Genomic DNA, 24,873 nt, shown 5'->3' with positions numbered 1-24,873 from the left:
GATTCCTAAAATTATTTCTAATTCTATTTTCTACAGACTACAGCTGTCCCCCACTCCCCCATATTTTGATCTCCCATCAACAACCACGCACCCACCAAGCAAATATATCAAAACCAAATACCCCGAGAGCCCTCCTGTCATGCAATTTCTTTACGACTTTTCTGTCACCTTTACGACTCCAAGTTCATTTCTTCCGAATGTCTCTTCTCTTTTCCTATTTTCCACAATTGACTTTGACGATCGATGTGGTCTTGCCTGCCTTGTCTGTGACAATATCAGCTTAATTTGTAGCTCACCTGATTAAACAAGGACAAGGAAACCTTAGAAGTCGCCACATAAATTCACATTATAAAGCGAACCAAGATAAAAAAGAACTCCCTTGGGAACCCCACTATAACCCCACAACCCAATAAGGTTTAGACAGATTTACTACAGCAATATTCACTTCCAGACTTAATTCCAGTTCCCTTCATAGTTCATACTAGCATTCAATATATGAATCAGGGGAATAAAGCTCATTGAAGAAATAAAAGTTCAGATATAGAAACACAATTCATGCAGATCATAATCCACCAGGATTCTCATATTTGCAAACAGCAATATCTTAATATGGATCAAATACGCAAACCTATTCTGGACAAACAAATAATCTTGCTTGGTAAATGGTTTTCAGATGCAATGAAGGGATGTTTCCTATTATGATCGGAACCAATTTCATGACAGGGGTAGGAATTATGAACAGACAATGCACTTACTACTGAAATCAATAACTGCACCCGCAACCATAGGAAAGCCATAGGAGGGTCAACTTAACAATACCGTTTCAACTATCGTAGCTTTCCTTTTCACGGCGAAGTTTTTGGAAAATTAAGAAATTGTCGGTTGCTGGCAAAAATTCAAGGTCCTTATATCGGGTTCCCTATTCATTGGGTGGTCCCGATGCAATTAATAGGAAGGCATCCAGAGTCGTGGGCGTGGCAATTAATGGGCCTGAATTTTATCTAATCCAAGCCCGAAAAGTCCACAATCCCATTGATTGGAGGAGGAATGTGAAACGAAGCTTGCGAGTTTCGGCCCAAAAGGAGCTGTTAACATTTCAAAATTTCAACTTTAACAATGATGATAATGAGCTATTATATCATTTTCTTTCTCAAGACTTACAAACAGGGGAATCAAATCAAACCAAACCAAACCAAAATTTGAAAACTGAGCAAAAAGTTAGCGATTCCTTATGGCAAGCTGTGGAGTAGCAGAACTTGAACACACTGACATTTCTTCATCTATAGATTCCTCCGCATCTACAGATTTCTGTTCCTGCTTAGGAAAAGAAACCAAAACCCAAAACCAAATAAGCTACGGTCACAAGAATTTCCGTACAGAAAGACACACGTACAAAACAACAAATGAATCAATCTGTACCTCCAATTGAGCTACTTCACAGTCTTTCTTTTCTCTTTCTTTCTCTCGGAGTGTTCGGATTGGAGAGATTCTCTGATTGAAAAACCCAAAATGGATAATAAATAAATGAGACTCTGAAAGAAATTAATAATGGGTACTGGACAGTAAATGCTTATGTTGCTCACCATACAGTAGGACTTGAGCTCATTCAATCTGTACAATCTATCAACCTCAATCTCAAGATTCTTCTGGATCTCCCCTCTCGATTGCAGCTCCTTCATCTGCATATCCAACACCCTATCCCTCTCTTTCAACATCTTCTCAGTCCTCTCTTTATCCCATCTCAATCTCTCCAGCTTCTTCTTCACCTCACCAAGCTCCTCCGCAAGCGATGCCTCCAAAGGCTCCATGGACGAGATTTTGCTCGGGGTACATGTGGTATGCACTGGACGATTCTCCTTGTCCGAATCTCCCACAAGCCTTATCTCGATCCATTTTTGTTGGTCGGGATTTGCGATTCGGATCTCAGTGACTTGATTGGCCGGAATGTTCTTGGGTTGAAGAGGCTTGCGACCAGATTTTGGCATGATTGGCGATTGAACAGTCGGCATTGTTGATGGGTTTATTTATTTTTCTTTCGGTTGGTGTCTGCTATGAGTGTGGGTCTGTTAATAGGAGGTGAAAGTTGGAGAGAGAGAAAGTGAGGGGGTTTGAAGTTTAAAATTTGAATGAAGCGGCGCTAACGGCTAGTGATGAATATAAAATATAAAATGGTACTAGTAGTTGGAGGAGAACATGGAAATGGACTAATACAAAGTTGAACATTTTGATCAATGTTTAAATGTTTCAATATGATCACTAAAAATAGTAATATGTTTCATTCTAGTAATTTTTGGTGAGCATGTTGAAACTTGAAACAGTTGAATACTATAATAATGATGATGTCGAAACATATTACAATTTTTAGTGATCATATTGAAACATTTGAACATTTAGTAATGAAAATAGAAAATTCAAAATCTTTTAGTGACAAAAAATTGTATTACAGTGTGGGATTCCACATGAGAGCGGTTTTAACTGGGCCTTTGAAGTTTGAAGAACAACTTACGTAGGCCTGTCAATGAAAAGGCCCAATTGGTCTTCTCCAACCCGTCCAGTTTACAGCCCAAAGCGTTTCTAGAGGCCCATTGGTATTTTGTCCGCTAATCAAGCACATAGGCCCATTGAACTCACCAATATAGTGAAAAGGCCCATTGGTATTGCCCAAACCCTTTCAGTTCAGAGCCCAAAGCAGTAGGGGTGTCCATCGGGTGTGTAGACCCGGAACAACCCGGAGACCCGGCCCGACCCGGTTCTTATCGGACTGGCCCGATGTGATTTTTATCGGGCCGGGTTGAGCCCGGCCCGAATATCAGTTAACAAGGTCGGGTCCTGGGTCTGATAATTATGTGTTATCGGGTTTTTGGGGTCACTCGATAACCCGATAACTTATTTAGTTAATTATTACATAATATATATAAAAAAATTACTAATGAAGTCTTAATACTTAATAAATTAATATAATACCATTAAGTCATTAACAGAAGTGAGAAGCCTGACCCATATCAAAAGTAGCTTAAGCTCTTCCGCCTCATCGTCTCTCCACTCCAATATTCATCAACCACCACCTCTAGGACTACAAGCACACTCATCGGCCACCGCATCCATTGCATTCTCTGATACTTTGTTGCTTCTAATGATGGAGTTCTGATGTCATTGTCATCTATTATCCTGATTTCAAGAGAAGAATCGCTGGGTCTTAAGGTATTTTTAGGTTTTCTCACACTTTTGGGACTGACTCTCCCTTACTCAGTTACTATCTTCATCACTTGGTCTCTGTCAAACTCGCTCTCTATTACAATTATGCCAGCGCTTGGAACCAGATCGGAGAACATCAATTGTGAGCACTGGGCATCTCGATTTCGCTGGGGAGGGATTGGATTTTGACCTATCGCATAGCAGACGGCTGATTTGCCAACTCTGGTATGATGATTTCCCTTATTCTTAATTGAATTGTTAATTTTCTAATATTGATTCCATGATTTGTTTTATTACTTTGTGTTGCGAAATTACTTTACTTTATTGCTTTATTGATTTGCTTTATTGCTTTATTGCTTTGTGTTGCGAAATTAATTTGCTTTATTGCTTTATTGATTTGCTTTATTCATTTCAAGTGAATAAATAAACATGTCTGTTAGTATGGATCATCTTTCATTTCTTTTTTTCTTTCTTTTTCGTTTGTGTCTACTAGCTCCCTGTGGACTGATCTTTGATGAAACAAGAAGGTTAGGAATGTTGATGGATTGTTCTTTTAATCATGTATGTTGATCTTCTTGCTTCTTTAGGGAGGATATCAAATACTTTATTGATCATTGAGAATGATGTCCCTGACTGTATAATAACTCTGTTTATACGGCTGATAGTTATGAATTCTTCAATGAATAATATCAGGTGGTTTCTCTAAAAAAACAACACAAGATTACTTTAATCCACCCTAATGTTATCCCATCTAAGTCCATTTCAATCCACCCTAATGTTGTTCATATCAATGTCACATTGTGTGCAAGAGATTTTGTCCACCCTAATGTTGCCTACTATGCATACTGCATTATAAACTTATATTGCAAACTGTGCATTATTGGTTTACTGCCTACTATGAATCTTAATAATGCAGATGGCAAGAACTAAAAGGAGAAATCCTCCTCTACCACCAACAGTACCTACACTTATGGGTCCACCTCCACCACCAGTACCTACAGCTCCTACACCTACTCAAACTGAAGAGGAAATTGGGGCTTCAACACAGCCTGATACTGTCACATCTTCAGTCGCTAAACCTAAAAAAAGAAAAGAGAGATCAGAAGCTTGGGATCATTTCAAGAGAGTGGTAGTAGAAGGGAAAGATACAGAAGCTATATGCAATCATTGTGGGGCTAAATACATGGCTGATGACAATAAACATGGCACGGAGAATTTGAAAGCCCATATCAAAAGGTGTAAAGTTTTGCAGGCCAATAAAGGTCCCATGGACAACTACACAATATCTTATGATGGAGATAGGGATAAGGATGGTACAAGCCTAATCAATGAAATGAGGCTTCACAAATTTGATGCCAGTGCAATCCGTGACAGTCTAATTGAGTGGATAATTTGTGATGAACTCCCATTCAGCATTGTTAGAAGCCCTAAATTCAAACAGTTCTGCAAGACTATGGAGCCTCAATTTAATGTACCATCACGGCAAACAGTTGCTAGACATGTTTTCAAATTGTACAATGCTCAGAAGCTGAAGTTGAAAGAGTCTTTAAGTGGTTCCATAGGCCGAGTTAGTCTCACCACTGATATGTGGACCTCTTCCAACAATACAAGCTATATGTGTATAACAGCGCATTTTATTGACAAAAGTTGGATATTGCACAAGAGGATTATCAGTTTTAGTATGGTTGAGGACCATAGAGGAGAGGGCATTGGTAAACAATTAGAGAGTGTTACTAAAGAGTGGAGGATAGAAAAAATTATGTGCATCACGGTTGATAATGCTGCTGCAAATGATGGTGCAGTAGATTGGATGAAGAAATATGGGTCTAAACATGTGTTGGGTGGCAATTATCTCCATGTTAGGTGCTTTGCTCATATCTTGAATCTAATTGTGAAGCACGGCCTACAAAAGTGTGTTGAATCAATTGAAAAAATTAGGAATGCGGTGAAGTATGTGAGATCGTCTCCTAAGAGACAATCCAAGTTCTTGGCTTGTGCGAAACAAGTTGGTGTTGTTATTACTAAATCTGTGTGTCTTGATATGGCGACACGATGGAACTCCACTTATTTGATGTTGGAAGTTGCTCTAGAGTATGAGCTGGTATTTGATCGCCTATACCATGAAGATTTAGGTTACCGTGACTCTTTTCTCACTACAAATGTTCTTAGTACACCTGGTTTCAATGATTGGGAGAATGCTAGGAAGCTTATCCCTTTTTTGAAGCCTTTTTATGATGCAACTATAGCATTATCTGGTAGTACTTATGTCACAATCAATAACTACTTCTTTCGGTTTCAAGCTATCCGAGATCATTTGAAAGAAGCTCGGACGAGCAATTACAAAGTAGTTTCTGAAGTGTCAGTTGATATGATGAGCAAATATGACCAATATTTTGGAAATACTTCAAAGGTCAATATGCTAGTTTATGTTGCTCTAGTTCTTGATCCAAGGAGTAAGTTGGATGTTTTCAAAAGAGGTTTAGAGTTATCCTTTGATAGAACAACTAGTACCGAAATATTCGAGGGGACAAAAAAGTTGATGGAGGACTTATATGAGCAATACCGTTCAGCTTTAGAAACTCCACAATCACAATCACATGTTGCACATTCATCTCAGAGAAGTAATTCAGATTCGGCCTCATCATCATCAACCTCTAAGCCTAAGGTCACCAATATGTGGGATATTTTTTGTGATCGAGTTGAATATGCCACTTCTATATCTAGATCGGAGTTAGATAAGTATTTGGCAGATGATCTCGAGAATCCAACGGATGAGTTTGATTTATTAAACTTTTGGAAAGTGATGGAGGGCAGATTTCCAATTCTTGCATCCATTGCTAGGGATATATTTTCTATCCCCGCTTCAACTGTTGCTTCAGAATCTGCATTTAGTACCGGTGGTCGTGTGATAACAGATCGTCGTAATTCCTTGCTGCCAAGAACCGTTGAAGCACTCTTATGCACACAAAGTTGGTTGAAAAATGTGATTTCAATTGAGGTTGATGAGATGATTCTTGATGATGATGCTGCTGAAGAAGTGGAGAGGGTTGCTGAAGAAGGTAATTAGATTTTCTTACTTAATGCAATGGTGGATTATAACAAGCATTAAACTTTTATTATTTTAGAAACTATTTTATCTATTGGTGTTTGAGCTTTTATTCTTTTAAAGTATTTGCAGAATTTCATTCAAGTTGCACTTATTTGTCTCATTAGGTTGTTTTGAATATTGAAGTAACTGAACAATTTTTTCTCAGAATTGGATTGTGGATCTTATCCATGTGGACCTCCTAGTGCCATGACTATGCTAGACTCCTCAACTGCAAGTGTATGTAATGTTGGGGAATGTTGAAGACTTGAAGACAAGATTGTATGCTATATTGTAACTCCTCAAGTGCTACTGTATGTTATATGGACTTAGTGCCATGACTTTTGTTTACAGGTCTTAAAAAAATGCATGTTATATTGTAGCTCCTCAAGTGCTAGTGTATGAGTGTATGTTATATGGACTTAGTGGCTTAGTGCCATGAATTATGTTTACAGGTTTTGGAAGACTATATGTTTTTGTTATATTGTTATGTTTCATTTGATGCCATTTTTTTTAACCTCTTTTTAAGGTTTTTTGTTAAATTGTGAATCAATTTATCAATATGTAATTCTGTATTCAAGAATTTTGAAACAGGTATGCAGGGCTTCAGGTGGGCTTAGGGCCTGTTTAGGGTTACCGGGTCACCCGAAACCCGGACTGGTAACCCGGTAACCCGAAACCCGATAACCCGGTGACTTCTTAACAGGGTTATCGGGCGGGTCATTTATCTGTCAAAAATCATCGGGTCGGGTCCAACCCGGACCGATAACCCGAAACCCGGCCCGATGGACACCCCTACAAAGCAGTATCTCCGATCAAAATAGTCCTATTTTGTTCAATCACATGTTTTCTCTTTTAAATCCACGTTGTTTTTAAATAAAATTGAGAAATATGTTTTTCATTGCAATCAACCTTAAACACATATATGCATAACACAATCAATTATCAACTGAGCCACCTTTGGTTGATTTTAAATCATATCACGAAATATTAATATAAAGAGTTGAATTTACATTCTTTAACTGAAATGATTTAAAATAAAATATTGTATTAAAAACAGCTAGCTAGATCCCTATACAAGATTAGGAAGATTGAGGGTCGGTGGTGCACCAAAATATTTTTAAAAATTTTGAAAAAAATCATAAATGAATGTATTTTATCTGTATTTTTCTTTAAAAAATAATTAAACTCATAGAAATTATTATGGACGGTTGGATGAAAAAAAGTAACAATTTTTATATTTTTTAAATTTAATGGTTGAAATCTTTTTTTTTTAAAACAAATGTGAAAGCATATTCGCACTTTGGGCGCAAGATCTTCGATAATAACGCATTAGTTGTAGACGAAATTTAATATTCAGCCACTACATTTATGCCACGTGTCATAGCTTCTCTGCCAATGAAACTGTTCGTCTCAGGTAAATACAAAGTTGGACGCGGCCCATCGTATTTGGGGATTTCATATCCAACACACGCTTCTCAAACCAAAGCGATCCTCCACGTCTCTTCCTCGCTCTGCAATCTTTTCGGGTATGGTCACAATTCTCCTCTCCTCTCTTGAATTACTGTTTTTTTCTTCGTTGTTGATTAACCTAGAAATTGAGAGTGTATTGAATATACGTTTTGGGTAAAACCGTTTAATCTGGATCCCATTTTCATGTTCTTTTAATTTTTCGAAAAGGAATTTTGACTTTATTCTACTTATAATATGATCAAGTTGTGGTTTTTGTGTAGTTTACTATGTTTGTGAATCTATTGTGTTCTTCAACTTTCAAATTAAAGCTCAAAATTAATGTCTGAGACCCTTGTGGCATGAACATCTAATGTGGGTTTGAGTTTGAGAGTAAGTTCTGGGGAGATTTGAAGAGATTTCATGCATCAATCAAGTAGAAGCTGATTATTTACTCAGAACATAACAAGAACCCTAGAATTCTGATTGAAAATTGAAGCAGTTGAGGCTATCTCTTATTATTTTTGTACTATGCAATGGAGAAATTGAAAATTGAGATAATTAACTTGACTAGTGACATGCAGACGCTACAGGGGGTAATGGGTTGACACGATTTCAAATTTTGATTTTATTTTCTATTGTTTTATGTTTGATTGCAGAATTGAAAACTTGATCCTTATGAATTCTACAACTGCTGGAGTATTCACCGTTTCCTGCAAATCGGGAAACAAGAACAACTTCTTCTGTGCTCTGTTCTGCCTGCTGCCAAAATTCCTTGGGACTTCTTTTGCATTCATGAACTACGTGTTGATTAAGGCTGTTGATAGGAGTCCCTCTGCACTAGTCATTTAGAAGATTTTGAGTAGGTCAAATCATAATAACAGCAATTGATTTGGCCATCTTTTAGTATTTGGCAACATGGTTTCCTCTAGGTTACCTGGTTTAGGAAACAACCATGTGGGGAAATTGTTCCAGACCGATTTGCTTTTTCCTTTGAATCCCTCAGATGCCGTTGTGCCAGATCCTCTTGAACTAGATTTCTCTGATGTTTTTGGCCCTCTACCAGTTCAGTCCTCAACCAAAGTCATCCTGGATGACTTAGGAATTTGTAATACAACTGCACCTGATGGGAGCAAATGCCTTTATGATGATCCTGTTGTCATTTACAGCCGATCACATTCATTGCTTGGCCCATCCTCTTGCATTAGCGGATCTCTTAAGCTTAGTAAACTAGCTTTACATGATGAATGTGTCGAGGAGGAGATGATGAAAGACTGTAATGAATACTCCATTGGTGAAGGAGTCACCAAGTATTCCCTTGATGACGTTGAGGGAGATCCCATAATCGTACAAGCTGTGGGACTTGAAAATTTTGAAGTCTTGAGTGTTGTTGGGCAGGGTGCATTTGGAAGAGTATATCAGGTGAGGAAGAGGGGTTCAACTGAGATTTATGCAATGAAAGTAATGCGGAAGGACAAAATAATGGAGAAGGATCATGTGGAATACATGAAAGCTGAAAGAGACATTTTAACAAAGATAGATCATCCCTTCATTGTTCAGCTGAAATACTCATTCCAAGTAATTTTCATTTCTCTTGAGTTAACTTTTGGATTTGATATTACTATATTTATTTTTCCTCTTGTTCTGTTGCATATTAGTTACTCCTTAGGTTTTATGAAGTTCTGGAATTGATCAGTAGAGGAAATCTTATTGTCTGATAATAGTTTTTGTAGTTAAAGATTGCAATATGGAATTTCATGTGCCTGTAATTTGCTATTGCAATATTAATTCTGGTTGTTTCTGATATGCAGACCAAATATAGACTTTACCTTGTTCTGGATTTTATAAACGGAGGCCACCTCTTCTTTCAGCTGGCTCACCATGGCCTTTTCAGGTACCTCTAATGTCTTTGTTTTGTTAAATGTTATGAGTTCTCTAGGCATTGAATTGATGAATACTCATGATGATGTTTTAGGGAGGATCTAGCTCGTGTATATGCTGCTGAGCTTGTTTCTGCTGTTTCCCACCTTCATACCAATGGCATTATGCATAGGGATCTTAAACCTGAAAATATTCTCCTTGATGCCGATGGCCATGTATCCTCTATCTTTCATTCTCTTCCTTTTAGAGTCCCCAACTCCCCTGACCTCAAAGAAAGGTGGTGGTAAAAAATAATTCTGACTCGGGTATTCAATTTTCCTTCCAGGTGATATTAACTGATTTTGGCCTGGCAAAGCAATTTGGGGAAAATGCAAGATCAAATTCCATGTGTGGAACAGTTGAGTACATGGCACCTGAAATTGTTCAGGGAAAGGGCCACGATAAGGCTGCGGATTGGTGGAGCGTGGGAATTTTATTATATGAGATGCTTACTGGAAAGGTATTATTACCCTTTTTAGTCTATACTTTTGTTTACTTCAAAATATCTTTCAATACTCTTCTTGCTACTACCATTATTCAGGATACGAGTGTTTTTCTGCCATGCTCTGATTGTATGGGGAAGCAAGTTGTAATACAAATTATTTCTATTGTTGTCTGTGTAGCCCCCATTTGTTGGCAACCGGGAGAAAATTCAACAAAGGATAGTTAAAGATAAGATCAAGCTTCCAGCATTTTTGACAAGCGAAGCACATTCTCTGTTGAAGGGTGTAAGTATTTATTGTTGTGCATTTACTTATGTGTCATTGAAAGAGTTGTGGAAGAGTTGGGTCATTTAAAGTGCTCCATTTCCCTATTCAAAAGACCAAGCAATGATTTCAAGTATTTTCAACTTATTTGTGACGTGGATCTGGTTTATAATCTGGACATTTTCCATATTCTTCACATTTTTTCCAATATTCTTCACATTTTTCGCTGCTTAATGGGAAGTCATGGGAAATTTTACATCATGTTCTTGTTTCAGCTGCTTAACAAGGATCCCAGCAAACGCCTGGGGAGTGGACCTTGTGAGACTGATGAAATTAAGCGCCACAAGTGGTTCAAGCCAATCAATTGGAAGAAACTGGAAGCAAGAGAAATCGAGCCCAGTTTTTGTCCTGAAGTGTCAGGGAAGCACTGCATTGCCAACTTTGAGAAGTGCTGGACTGACATGCCTCTGTTGGAATCTCCAGCTGCCACCCCCAAGACAAATATGAACCCTTTTGGAGATTTCACCTATGTTAGACCTGCTGGTGCCTTCCTTCAGAGAAATAGCCCCATAGTCTAGCATTCATGTATTATCTATGTTTTTTTCCGTCTGCAATAGCAGCGAAGATTTGCAGATGGTTAAGATTTGTTTTAAGCCTAAGTTTATACAACTGTCTGTCCTTCATTATTCACCTTTGTAATTTCTGTAAACTGATTGCTGTTTTCTCATAAATAACTGATTACTGTTTTCAAATATATTGAAATGCTTCAGTGGTCTTGTTTCTACTTTCTACTGTCCAATGGACACACAAGCTAATTAAGGCCATGGATTAGCCAAGCGAAAATGCCAAGGATATCACTGTTTTTTTTGTTCCAACTATGCGAAATCGTGGGCCCCATATGATCCACACTTTTTTTATCTTCGACTTCTAAGCTTCTTCTCCAACAACAACCAGATTGCTTGTTCCAGATCCTACCAATATTCATAGTACTTGTAAAGTACATTTGTCATTTGCTCGCACATTGAGAAGCCAAGATCATTTATATGATAGGATCCTGATAGTTATACAGATGGTACTGCTAAGTTGAATACAGTTGATGAAGTAAACATTTGTATTCCTTTATCAATCCACACCAATGTTCAAGCATTTCGAAGTACAAACAAGTAAATATTGTTACAATAGCTATTAGAACACTGTTTTCCTTTAAGTGGTTGGGCAATTTAGCTTTCTCCTATTATGAACACACCTTTATAGATCATCATGGTAAAGTAATGCATCAAAACGATTCTTCTTGCAACCCCAGCGGCATTTCCAAGAACACCTGGAGTTGAAGATGGCAACTCTTGTGGAATGAAGGGATATAATGTTTGATGTTGAATGAGATTTTGAAAGAACAATTGCATAACCATCATCCATGTAGTCTGTCCCTTCAGGGAAGAGCTGCCACAGAAGGCTCCCCGCTCCGCTCCCTCCCTTCTTTGTAGAGTTCAGAAGGGTCTTGTACACTGTGCTGATAAGTGTGTCCCTGAAACTCGAATTGTAACCATCGTCTTTTGCAGATACACCAAACTCACTGAAAACAACAGGCATTCCCAGATATTTCTCAGCATCTTCAATGTGTGCTTCCATCCACGTCTTGATGAATTGGAGATGAGCATCAGAAATTGTTTGTGATATCCTTCACAGATGAGTTTAATACTTCAATCAGATCCGTTAATGGTTGCATATAAGCAGAAATATATGCAACAGTGAATGATATTACAATTTCAAGTTTTATAGGCTTTAACTCAAGTGAGAAATTCTCCCAATAGTACTTACCAAGAATCTGCATAAATGTGAACAGAAGCAAAATCAACACCAAGAACTTGATGGTTCCTGATAAAGTCAGTTCCGACCTGTGTAGCATAAGAGTTGGGATTGAACTGAGTCCTTTCTGGTGCAGAGGGACCATAAAATCCTTCCAATCCAATCTCTACCAAGTGCTTTGCATCAATGCTCTTCACAAAGACTGCCATTTCTTGTATCCAGGACTAGAAAACAAGGACGTTCAGGTTACTGAATATCGTAGTTCTCACGCTGCATGAAAGCTAAATTACGATCTTACTGTCAAAGAAGAAAGCAAACCTGCAGCTTATCTCCAGTAGGATCTGAGGTGCATCGAGGCTCATTCATCAATTCCCAAGCAAATATTGTAGGATCATTCTTGTAAGTTATGTTTGTGATTGTATTGACTCTATTGAGCACCGCCTACATTGAAAAAACCATATAATTCTCTAAAGCTGATCAAATGGACATGTAATCACATTATTTCTAGAATTTGATTTCCCAGTAACGCCATCAAAATATGGTTAAGCAGAATCGAAAAACTTGCCTTCACATGAGCCTTGTAGTAGCTTCTGAGAGTTGGATGAGAGAAAAAGTCATCATCTGATGTCAAATTAAGACCAGCATCTTTCCCCCATTTGACATATTGTGGCTTGCCACCATATGCATCCCAGTTATTGACTAATGACAATGCAAGCCTGATCTTATACTTCTTTGCCTCGCTGACGACAAAATCCAAGGCCTGCAACACAAACAAGTTTCAAAATCATGATGAAGAGAAACCAAACAAAGCATATTAACTTTTAACAGAGAGAGTTCAAAAAACCTATGGTTTCATTGCATGAACATTGTGTGATAAGGAACTGGTGGGACTGGGAGTACCTTAAAAACGTCTTCATCATAAACTGAGGGAGATTTTTGAAGAGCTCGCCACTGACCATCGTTGAAAGCCCAAGTTCTACAAACTGTCAGACCAACAGAAGAAGCTTGTTGGAAGACCTCAGTTACCTTTCCTCTTGTGGATTGATCAGCAGCAAACACCATCAGCCAGTATGTGTTGAATCCGTTAACATAGAAAGGCTGGCCATTCACCACAAATTGGTTGCCATTCTTCCGTATCATTTCCCATGCATCTTCCTCTGCGTCCAATTCTAAATTCCTGAACAGGTGAGAAAAATTATACCAATGAAATGCACTCTTACAAGCACAATTAAGGTGTATGCATATATATATATATATATATATATATATAATGATTGCTACCAGTTGGTTGTGCTAGGATATGCAATATTAGTATCTTCTGCAGTCTCAACGATTTCAATTGGCTCATCTGCTGCAACCCCAAACACAGTGGACCTGGAGTTTGGCAAAAAAAACAGAGAAACAGCAACTGAAAAAATGAGTTTGAAACCAAATTTTCCCATTGGTGTAACCTGGGTTCTGCATTTCCACTGGATGGACCACTTATATATACATATATGATATATGTATGTATCAATTTTGTGAAGAAATTGCTCTCATTAGTTAAGAGGAAGTTTGAATTGCAAGAAGAGTGTTAAAGAGGAGATCATCTCTCAAAAGCTTTAAAGCAAAGAAAATATATAGATATGTACTAGATGTGTGTTGAGAAATGCAGAGGAAGGTAGGTGGGTGTGAAAGTATGCTGAGTTGGAGCCTTGGAGGTATCTCTCCCAAAAAACCAGAGGGAAGTCTTTTTTTTTTTTTTTGTCTGGCACAAGAAAACCAAAGGGAAGTTGTTGGAGTAAAAACCCACACAGAGATCCCACATCTAAAAGATAAGTGGGCTACCAACACATGTAGATGGACCCAAACCCATAGATTATGATTTTTGGTCTAAGTGGGCTACCAACTCATGAAGATGGACCCAAGCCCATAGATTATATTTTTGGGCTGAGTGGGCTACCATCTCATGGATAAAAGCCCAATGTGCAAGAACTCTCATTCCAAGAACACAAAACCCCCAAATTAGCAAGAATGTATATGAATAAAGGATAAACACAGAGAAATTTCCGAACTTTATATTCAAGCAGCCTAATTAATCAACTCAAAGAAACTAGGATTAGATTAAAAAAAATTAAGAATTTATTGAAATTATTTGAAAATAATCATCCTTCTCAATCAAAGATATGAAACCCTAAAAACTAAAACTAAGCACGTACTAGTACTACTACTACGAGGACGATTGAGAATCATCATCGTCTGGATCGACGCCTTCAAAGGCAAAGGCGTTGCTGGTTCGAAGCTCCTCCTCTTCCTCCTTTGTCCAGAAATCTGTTTTGGGATCAAACCCCCAGAACTTCAAATTCCTCACGTACTCCACGCTCCTGTTCTTGATGCGGTCCGCAATGGCCTGATTCGAAACATCGAGCAAGTCATTGATCTCGAGGTAGTTAGCAGCGAACGAAATCTTGGCCAGATCATCGATGATTTGCTCTTTCAAGAACTCGGCGTTATATGCCTTTAGCTTCTCCTCAGACTCATCAGGCAACTGGAGACGGCCAGTCCAGTAAGAGATAACGAGGGAGAGCATCTCACTGGTTACTTTTGGGAGGGGATGACCGTGTCGCACGCCTCCAGGCAACTCTTGACTAGAGGAATCTGCGAGGCTAGGGCTTCTTCGATCACGAAAACGCTGCCGTCTGATGTTGTTAATGAGACTGTGGTGGTGTTAGCTGAAGAAGAAGACGACATTGTTGTGTTGTGTTGTAGGCTCTGGGGTTTGATGTTAAACATATTTATACTAGAGTTCTTAGGAGTGATTGCCAAGTTAATTAGGATTTGGAGTTGGACGTGCACAAGAAATATTTATGAAATTAAATTTCCTTATAGGTTATGAGACTGGCAAAGGTTGTTTCGGTTTTCCAGTTTTGCCCCATTTATATGGGCTTTGATTTTTGGGGGCCCATATGTGCTGTTGTGAAGACCCAATAAATGAAACTTGAGCATGGGCCACAGTTGTAAATGGCCCATATTCATTCGGCCTAAATAGCCCAAACCCATAACCGCTCGTCCGACAAATCGAGCGCGTCCTCTTTAGTCTTTACCGCGTTAAGAACTCAGAAGAGTCTCTCTCTTCAGTATCTGGTGCCTGGTGGTGATCGATGATACTCGCGGAGTGACCTGTCATCCAGCACTACCAGTCTACCACTTTTTGAAAATTAACAAGACCTTCAGGGCCATTTCGGTCATTTAAGAACTGAACTATTAAACCTTACCACTACGGCACTACTTCTAATATTAATATAGAAAGCTGTCTTCTTCTCTCTTCAACACTCCCAAACCCTGAATATTTATTCTCCGGCGAGCGCTCCGGGTTTCCTCTTTAAGCTTCTCGTCTGTATCACAATCAATTTTCAGGAGGTAAATTTGGAATTTCTCTCAAGTCTGCCTTCTCTGCGCTCTTTTGACTTCGCTGGTTTTCATTGTCTAAATCTGTTAAACTCTCTGCTTCTCTCTCTCTGAGTTTGTCTCCTTCATTCCCTGCAATATCTTGCTTGTTTTCGGCTTACTCTAGATCTGTACCTTTTTCGTGCTAATCTTCTTATGCCTAGCTCTTTATTTTCGTTTGTCATATTAAGTTGAGGTGTTGAAGGGACTCAGATCTTGGAATTCAATTTCTGTTTAGCTTCAGTTTTGTCTCTTGTCATGTCTTTCCTTCTATTGTACCGATTGATTCAGTTTCGGGAAAGATATTCAATTTAATTACATCTATGCGTCTTAGACTTCATCTAATAGTAGCAGAGATTACCTAAATTTCGACCTCATGACGATCACAGTTTCAATGTTAGCTGTTCTTTGTTTAGCTTCCACTATCTTTGCAGCTGATTATGTGCCCACAGAGAATATACTTCTCGCTTGTGGTGCGCCTGTTGACTCCCCAGACGGGGATAACCAGAAATGGACCAGCGATTTGGGGTCCAAGTTCTTGTCATCCGAGAAATCCTCTACATCGAAGGCGGCCACACAGGATCCTGCTGTGCCCTCAGTGCCTTTCATGACTGCTCGGATTTTTCAGTCGGATTTTACATACAGTATTCCAGTTGCGTCAGGTCGCAAGTTTATCCGCCTCTATTTCTATTCTAACTCCTACAATGGGCTTAATGCTACTGATGCTCTCTTCTCTGTCACATCTGGTTCGTATACACTGCTCAAGAACTTCAGTGTGGCTCAAACCTCCGATGCTTTGAATCTTGCATACATTATAAAGGAGTATTCTGTCAACGTGGATGGTGCATGGTTGAACATAACTTTTAGTCCGTCTTCTAATCTTTCCAAAGGGTATGCATTCGTTAATGGTATTCAGGTGCTTTCGATGCCGGATATTTATAGTTCTACGGATGGAACTTTAACGGTCGTGGGCACGTCTTCTTCGTATACCATTGATAACAGCACTGCACTCGAAAATCTCTATCGGTTAAATGTGGGTGGAAATGATATCTCGCCTTCTGGTGATACTGGTATGTTAAGGTCTTGGTCTAATGACATGCTATATATTCGTGGGGCGGCACAAGGAGTTACAGTGCCTGCCGAATCAAATATGACGATCAAGTACCCTTCTGGCGTGCCTACTTATATAGCACCATCTGATGTCTATGCCACGGCAAGGTCAATGGGGCCTGATCCTATTATCAATCAGAAGTACAATTTGACCTGGATTTTTAGTGTTGATTCGGGATTCTCTTACTTGTTTAGGCTCCATTTCTGCGAGGTTGCTGATTACATAACCAAGATTAATCAGAGAGTATTTGACATCTTTCTTCTCAATCAAACTGCCCAGAGTGGGGCAGATGTGGTTGCCTGGGCAAATGGTAATGGTATTCCAGTTTACAAGGATTATGTGGTGTTTGTACCTGGTGGGGGTATGCAGCAAGATGTATGGCTTGCACTGCATCCGAATACAGCTTCAAAGTCACAGTATTATGATTCAATCTTAAACGGAGTGGAGATATTCAAGTTAAGTGATGCACATGGCAATCTTGCCGGGCCAAATCCAATCCCTGAACACAATGTTATTGACCAATCAAGGGTTTTATCACCTTCTCGTGTCGGTCATTCAAAGAACAAAACTGGCGTGATTGCCGGAGGTGTAAGTGGTGGAATTGTTGCTGCCCTCATGATTGCTTTCTGTTTTGTTGGAGCTGCTCGTCGGCGTAGGTATGGGAAGGAGGCAAGTGCCAGTGATGGGCCATCTGGGTGGCTACCTCTTTCTCTATACGGAAATTCACATTCTGCTGGCTCTGCCAAGACAAATACCACTGGAAGTTATGCCTCTTCCCTTCCGTCAAATCTTTGCCGACATTTCTCCTTTGCTGAGATCAAGGCAGCTACCAACAACTTCGATGAATCTCTAATTCTGGGAGTAGGAGGTTTTGGCAAAGTCTATAAGGGAGAAATTGATGGTGGGTCGACTAAAGTTGCAATCAAGCGCGGGAATCCACTCTCTGAGCAAGGCGTCCATGAGTTCCAAACTGAGATTGAAATGCTTTCAAAACTTCGGCATCGGCATCTTGTGTCATTGATTGGATATTGTGAAGAGAACTGTGAGATGATTCTTGTCTATGATTACATGGCTCATGGCACACTGCGTGAACATCTGTACAAGACACAAAATCCTTCTCTGCCATGGAAGCAAAGACTCGAAATATGCATCGGAGCTGCGCGCGGTTTACATTATCTGCATACTGGTGCCAAACACACTATCATCCACCGAGATGTTAAGACAACAAACATTCTTCTGGATGAGAAGTGGGTAGCCAAAGTTTCCGATTTTGGGCTTTCGAAAACAGGTCCTACATTGGATCACACTCATGTCAGCACTGTGGTGAAGGGCAGTTTTGGCTATCTTGATCCAGAATACTTCAGAAGGCAGCAACTAACTGATAAATCTGATGTGTATTCTTTTGGGGTGGTTCTCTTTGAAATCCTGTGTGCTCGACCAGCCTTGAACCCGACACTGGCGAAGGAGCAAGTGAGCTTGGCAGAGTGGGCTGCACATTGCCTCAAGAAAGGCATTCTTGATCAGATTATGGATCCATATCTGAAGGGGAAAATTACCCCAGAATGCTTCAAGAAGTTTGCTGAGACTGCGATGAAGTGTGTTTCTGATCAAGGTATTGAAAGGCCGTCCATGGGTGATGTACTTTGGAACCTTGAGTTTGCTTTGCAGCTACAAGAGAGCGCAGAAGAGAGTGGCCAGGGCATTAGTGGATTAGACAACGAGGAGGTGCCATTCACTGCTGGTAAAGGGAAGAAGGACCCTGATGCATCCCCAGGTTTCGATGGTAATGTGACAGATTCAAGGAGCAGTGGCATGAGTATGAGCATTGGAGGCCGGAGCCTGGCTAGCGAGGATTCCGATGGCTTGACGCCAAGCGCTGTGTTTTCACAGATAATGAATCCCAAAGGCCGGTGAGATCCCAGTCCCCTATATTTTACCACAGTTCCACAAGAAACCAATCAGGCTACTCTTGTTGTTTACTGCCAAAAAACTACATAATTTGAGTTTGCCATTTTGTTCTCTAATTCATTTTTACCTTGCATTTGAATTCCTTTGCACTTGAGATTTAATTTTGTACCTAAATATTTTATATGAAGTGTGTAAAATAATATGATGTAATGTACCTTAATTCAACTATGATGAGATTATTCATTTCATTTGGCATTTGCTTTGATGTTTCATGCTTGTGGGTGTGGGGGTCCATGTCAAATTGTCAATTATTGTTGCACCGCACGTCAATTATGCAAGACAGGCTGATTTCCTTTCAATGGAAGCAGAAGAGAATATTTGAATGAATCAGCTGTCCAAACGTGGGATGGAGTTGATCGTCAAGCTGTCTACGCGGACATATTGATCGTTAGTGATATTGACTTTGTGACAGAGAGAGAGGATTACATACATTGTTATCTGATCTTAGTTATTATTATATTTAGGTCGTTATAATTGTTGTCGTTTTGACATATGTTCGTTCTTCATTTATTTGGACGTCATACGAGTTCAAGAAAATTACACACACACAAAAAGACAAAGACACCGACTAATTGTTGTCTTCTTTATGGGTGGTTTGTTGAATTTTGTTTTTGAAAGAAACTCCCAAGATGAATTTCAGTATATTTATTTCCTAAGCCAATAATAATAAAAAAAAATGTTGCAAAAACGAGTGGAGCAAATTGATTGAAGTTGTTAGGCTGGCGATGGCATGGCTATGGAGGAAAAAAGTTAAGAGGTCCACACGGATTTAAAAGCAAGGAATGCACACGCAAACACAGCTTGATACAACAACATACAGGATGGCCTCCACCTCTTTTTTCTCATAACAGATTCCACCAAATAACACAAAGTTAGGACTTGTTGGCCAAAAACGTATATGATGGAAAGAGCCACAAACAATTAGCAGATGCTTTGTCACCTACGCTGTTGTTTGATGCTAATGTTAAGAGGACGTTTTGATGGTAGAGCCACAGGAGGAGTCTGTTTTGCCTTATCATCCCAAAAGTCAATATCCCCATGACACTCTTCATGTGGAAGCAAATGCAAAAGATCAAAACAGATCGTTAACAAGAACATGCAGCATTTTCCATCAGACGACTCACAAGTCTATCAACACACAGTAATAATTCAGCTGGTTATATCTCAAGGCTTAGAGGGTCGGGACTGGGAGTATTTCCCTGGACTTTAGAGACTTCCGAGGAGGGATTAGGAGCCCATTTCACTCGCATGGGCTCTTTCACCTCACTTTTCATTAGACTGCAATTTCATCGCTCCTGGGTCAAGAACTCAAAATACCCAAAATTTCTAACAATAAATATGTCCACACAATATATATACATGACAAATCAGTAACATGCAGAGCGAAAACATTGCAACTAAGCAGAACAAGACAGTCGATGCAAATGATAATCTACTGGCCTTTGAAACAGAAAGCACCGCACAGTCACTTGAGACAAGGGCCAATTGAGTCCACCACAGCAGTTATCTTCTTCTGTAGTTCTGGCTTGTTAGCTCCTACAAGTTTGTCGACTTGCTGGCCATCTCTAAGAAAGAAGAATGTAGGAGTGGCCTTGACCTCCCATCCACTGCTAAGATCCTGGATTATGTAAGGTCACATAAATTTAATCAATAAACTCAACATCTTTGGTTGTAGACACAGAAACATATATGAGGTAAATTACTTGTCTTGGACACCTTCACTTTTTATTTTCATTTTTAATGTTTTGTGATGTTCTTTTATGCTCAAGCGAGTCCATTATGCAGGTAGAGGCAACTGGTCGCAGTCCGGACATTAACCTTGACTGAGTGAAATAATAAAATAAAAAAAATAGGGTGCAGTTTTTTCTTTCTTTTTGATTGTTCAACATTGGATGGAGGGATTCAGAGGAGAGGACTCAACCACTGAACCCTCTCAACAAGATGCATATTATAAAACTGTAGGGGTTGGAAGGCTTACACTTAGTTCGTCAACATCGACCACCAAGAACATTAAAGAAGGGTATTTCTCAGATAACTCGCTGTAGAATGGTGCAATCATTCTACAAGGACCACACCACGTTGCACTGAAGTTCGCAATTACCTGTAAATATCCAAATCATCAGTAAATGTGCAGATATTAAAGGAAAACTCATCAGCTATGTAAAATTATCCTTCCATTTATAAGTTAAAACAATTCCAAGTAAAAGACTATGAAATTCAATACAAAAGCTACAGGCCTAAATTCTACGAATGCATGAGGGAAATGATTGTGGAAGAGGGAAAACCTAAAAACGAAGGAAGGAAAGTGGGCGGGGAAGAGAAGGGGTTCATTAGGAAATGGGAGATTCAGGAAGTGGTCAATTGTACAAATTATTGAGGCAGGCAGCAAAGACACAAGGACTCAACATATTTTTATGTTACATTCATGAATCCGTACGCTACTTTTTAGTTTTTATCACCTTATCAAAAGAAAGGGCCAACCAGTGATATAATCGACAAGACCAGGATTTGATACAAAAAGATTCCCTATTCTCAAAAAAGCAACTGTCTGAACAGGTTTAACAACTTCATTTCAGGACTATGTGATACTTGCTCCTTTTAGCTTAAAATTGTAATTAATGTAACCAAGTTCTGCACTTACACTTCCACAACTAATCAATGATTTTACATATTTCTGTTGGCAGCTTTTGTCGAAATTTTCTCAGTGGACCATCTCTAATCACAAAACAAGATCACTCCATAAATTACAGATTTGATAGATTTCAACTTTATTAATAACCAAAAAAATGATCATCTGGCTAAGTGATAAGAACTTACAATTTTTCCATCTATATTTGCTTCTGACAACTTCTGTTCCCAACTTCCTTTTCCAGTAATCAGGTGCACATTACCACCAGCAAAGTCAAAGTGGTGATCAGAATCATCACCATCATTCTGATTCTACAGCAGTCATGAAACTAGTAGATTTATCACCCAATGACATATTCAAGACAAGAAATTGAAAATCCAGTTACAAGATCAAAATTGAAAACAATTTTAATGCACTAAACACATGTAATTACAGCAGCAGTAAAATATATTTTGAAAAGGATACAGTACCACTAAAGATAATCCAGTTACATTTTCTCACTAATTATAGAGATTACTGCTGTCAATGTTAGAATTGCAAGATAAATCGGTTTCTATTGTAAGGTTACCAGAAGAGAAAATGGAGTTTGAAAACGCAAACTCAGAGCACTAATAAAGAATTAATGCAATTCCAAATGGAGACGGTTGAAACTTCAGTGCTGGAAAGTGCATGGTAGCTGAAAACCTACTCCTAACTATTTTAATGCACGAAGGATACACGTGGATTAAAATGCAAGCACACTGCATTCAAATGATGAGTTAATGAACACCATCCCAAACTACAACCTCCCAACAAAAAGGATATGCAATACAGCTATACTTCTAAAGAGGAGATGCTTATCTATGACAAACACTAAAACAACAAAGAAAAATCATAAGCGGGTGACACGCGTAGTTGTTATGTTTTAAACTAAGTACCAAATCCCACTTCTTGGATTTGGAAGACTATGGAAATGAAGGGGCTACTTTGGTTGTGTACCAAATCCATCTTTGGTAGAAGTCTAGATCAATCCATCTCCACTAATGCTAATATATCATTCTACCAAAAATATCATCCAAAACTGAATTTCCTTATGCTTTAGGTCTTAACTCCTTACAGAAGTTTCAAATTCAACTAAATAATTATCACCGTGTACTGAGCTTTGATCCACTATTAAGTAAAAAAAAAAAGAAGAAGGAAAAAGACACACAAATATGAAAAGGAAACATGAATCAAACAATTCAAACTAAAATCTTTGTTATATGACTTCAACAATTTTTTTATAATGTTTCCATTCAATTAAAGAAGGGGGAAGTGTAATGAAGAAATGAAAATTCATGAACTGAATCATAAAATCTAGCCACAAATTCAAGAAGAAAAAGAAACAAAATAACTCTGCAGTCTGCACAGGGTTAAACATTAAAATCAGAAGAGATCAATGATTTACCTTCGTCAAGCAAGCTCCCATGATGTCAGAAACGCAAATTCCAACCTAGCAGGCTAGCAGCAGTAATGGACAAGTTACCTGAAAGTCAAAGATCAGGAAAATTGATCAAACAAGAGCCAAGAGTTTCAACAAAAGGAGAAAAGATCAAGTGCATTAAAAAGGGGAAAAAAAAAAAGAAGAAGGAAGAAGCAGTCACAGAGTAAACCCAAAATATACCTCCACCATCTAACAATCAGAAACAAATAGATAGCATACTTCATTCTTTCCACAATTTTTTACAGGGGCAGGTTTAGAGCATCCCAGCTGTCTTTGAATGGTTCCCATGAGAGAGAGATATCGATAAAACTCAGAAACATTTTGAAACTAAAAGGTTCTGCATTTGTCTCAGGAGTACGCCAAGACTAAGTAAGTCCACAACAAACACCGAAACATAGTATGGAGACTTTAAATTATAAATCACAATGAGTACAACATACAAGAGAATGAGAACTCCAGATGAAAAGGTTAAGAAATAAGAACATAGCAATAAGAGGAAGGACGAGAAAAAAATGAAGTATATTGTAATTCGTTAGCAGACAGCTTGAGTAGCCACACAACCCATCATACTAATGTTGAAACCTAACACATATCATAACAACAACAACAACAAAAAACACACTAAACAAGCATATCAAGTGCACAATACTTCTGCCGCTGCTATATCTAAGAAGGATCATACATATGCAGCTATGCGTATAGGCTGCGTCTGTGGTTGAAATCGCAATGAAGAAACATTATTGCTACAGCATAGTCCCTTGTGCGGAATTTCGAAATTGTTATAGCCATTTTAGGCAACAAAAGAAAACCGTCAACTGTTGCTCCCCGTAGAAGGGAAGTGCATTAAAATATTAAAGGAAGAATTGCCATACATGGTAAGATATCTAACCAAAATCGAAACCCATCCCATACGACTAAATGACTCCAAATCTACTCATTCAGATTAATATATTGAGCAAAAATACTTGTATTTGGCTTTCAAAATGCGAATCAGGTAGTAAAGATAAAATAAATAACCTAACTATTGCTGATCCAGAACGACAGAAACAGAGCAGAAACAGTAATTACAGACAAACAAAAAATAATTGCAAACACTGAGCAATTACCTTCAGAATAAGCTCCCAGTGCCGATTCGATGCGGTAGTTGAACTCCAATTCCGAGGAGGACATTCAATAAATGAATCCGAATAAAAACCCTAAAATCACCATTTGAGCCCGAAAAGGGATAACCCATTAAAAGTAGCATTTTCGTAAGAAGACAAACGGGATAAGTACTATCCTAACAAATCAAAAGTGATTCTTCTTTGGCCTCTACCTAGCAATAAGCCAATACTCGTTCTTCTTGTGGCTTCGTAGGGGCCAAATTTGTTCTTAGGAGAACTCCAGCCTAACGGCCCAAATAATTGTCAGCCTAAGGCCTTATGGGCCAAAGAGGTCCACCGACCCAATTACGTCACTTACGCTAGCTTAAGAGACATTTGGACTAACAGAGATGGATCCGTAAGGTAGAATAGGCTAGCAAGCCTCGTTGGGCTTGGCATGACCAATGAATAGGCCCATTGTCAAGCTCGCTACCTTGAATAGACTTGCACTCACCTTGTGGGCGTTTCGCAGTGCGTTTGCATTGCGTTCAGTTACAACACACCTCACAGCACCACAGTTTTTTGTGACACGCCAAACAGTTTTTGCGTTCCAACTCACCTCACAGCACCACAGCTTTTTACCTCACAGCACCTCACCACACCTCACAGCACTCCCAAACGCTTACAATGTATGTTGAATTGTCCTACGTAATCAAATTCGGTCAATTATTTTATTTTAGATTAATGTACAATATAAACATTAAGTGATTTTATATTAATATTATTAGTCATCTAATATAACCGTAATTTAGATACGCCAAACGCACCTCACAGCACCACACCTCACCACACCACAGTTTTAAAAATGATGCGCCAAACAGCTTTTTGCGTTCCAACTCACCTCACAGCACCACAGTTTTATAACTCACAACACCACACCACACCTCACAACACCTCACAGCATTACCAAACAAGCCACTTGACTGGCCTCTACAGTTGGCTGATTCCAACACTCAGTACCATAACACTCCTA

At 38.9% G+C, this 24,873-nt stretch overlaps 6 protein-coding genes across 6 annotated transcripts; 2 read left to right on the top strand and 4 right to left on the bottom strand.

Annotated features, from left to right (window-relative positions):
• Positions 1-1,061: 1,061 nt before the first annotated feature.
• LOC119995175 (high mobility group B protein 6-like) lies at positions 1,062-2,042 on the bottom strand. Its single transcript, XM_038841587.1, has 3 exons — positions 1,584-2,042; positions 1,420-1,491; positions 1,062-1,314 (listed from the first exon to the last, which is right to left on the bottom strand). Exons 1-3 carry the CDS (start codon positions 2,007-2,009, stop codon positions 1,219-1,221), a joined length of 594 nt encoding a protein of 197 aa, XP_038697515.1. The 5' UTR covers positions 2,010-2,042; the 3' UTR covers positions 1,062-1,218.
• A 5,675-nt stretch (positions 2,043-7,717) lies between these two features.
• Positions 7,718-11,110, top strand: LOC119995491 (serine/threonine-protein kinase AtPK2/AtPK19-like). The gene is made up of 7 exons (XM_038842005.1): positions 7,718-7,809; positions 8,389-9,307; positions 9,541-9,623; positions 9,705-9,825; positions 9,936-10,109; positions 10,273-10,377; positions 10,632-11,110. Exons 2-7 carry the CDS (start codon positions 8,648-8,650, stop codon positions 10,932-10,934), a joined length of 1,446 nt encoding a protein of 481 aa, XP_038697933.1. The 5' UTR covers positions 7,718-7,809; positions 8,389-8,647; the 3' UTR covers positions 10,935-11,110.
• Positions 11,111-11,444: 334 nt separating this feature from the next.
• Positions 11,445-13,861, bottom strand: LOC119995067 (mannan endo-1,4-beta-mannosidase 6). The gene is made up of 6 exons (XM_038841432.1): positions 13,444-13,861; positions 13,063-13,339; positions 12,728-12,922; positions 12,481-12,603; positions 12,175-12,386; positions 11,445-12,034 (listed from the first exon to the last, which is right to left on the bottom strand). Exons 1-6 carry the CDS (start codon positions 13,602-13,604, stop codon positions 11,605-11,607), a joined length of 1,398 nt encoding a protein of 465 aa, XP_038697360.1. The 5' UTR covers positions 13,605-13,861; the 3' UTR covers positions 11,445-11,604.
• A 510-nt stretch (positions 13,862-14,371) lies between these two features.
• On the bottom strand, positions 14,372-14,731 carry LOC119995664 (SKP1-like protein 15). Its single transcript, XM_038842167.1, has one exon. The coding sequence runs from the start codon at positions 14,729-14,731 to the stop codon at positions 14,372-14,374; it is 360 nt and encodes a 119-aa protein (XP_038698095.1).
• Positions 14,732-15,441: 710 nt separating this feature from the next.
• Positions 15,442-18,872, top strand: LOC119995065 (receptor-like protein kinase FERONIA). Its single transcript, XM_038841431.1, has one exon. It carries the CDS (start codon positions 15,965-15,967, stop codon positions 18,611-18,613), a length of 2,649 nt encoding a protein of 882 aa, XP_038697359.1. The 5' UTR covers positions 15,442-15,964; the 3' UTR covers positions 18,614-18,872.
• Positions 18,873-19,752: 880 nt separating this feature from the next.
• LOC119995068 (thioredoxin H-type-like) lies at positions 19,753-24,045 on the bottom strand. Its single transcript, XM_038841433.1, has 5 exons — positions 23,865-24,045; positions 22,723-22,800; positions 21,485-21,607; positions 20,646-20,768; positions 19,753-20,285 (listed from the first exon to the last, which is right to left on the bottom strand). The coding sequence occupies exons 2-5, from the start codon at positions 22,741-22,743 to the stop codon at positions 20,133-20,135; spliced, it is 420 nt and encodes a 139-aa protein (XP_038697361.1). The 5' UTR covers positions 22,744-22,800; positions 23,865-24,045; the 3' UTR covers positions 19,753-20,132.
• Positions 24,046-24,873: the final 828 nt, after the last annotated feature.

This window comes from Tripterygium wilfordii, chromosome 3 (genome assembly GCF_013401445.1).
Source record: "Tripterygium wilfordii isolate XIE 37 chromosome 3, ASM1340144v1, whole genome shotgun sequence".
Lineage (NCBI taxonomy): Eukaryota > Viridiplantae > Streptophyta > Magnoliopsida > Celastrales > Celastraceae > Tripterygium > Tripterygium wilfordii.
The sequence above is the reverse complement of the archived record's forward strand: the minus strand, read 5'-3'. Positions and strand labels throughout refer to the sequence as shown.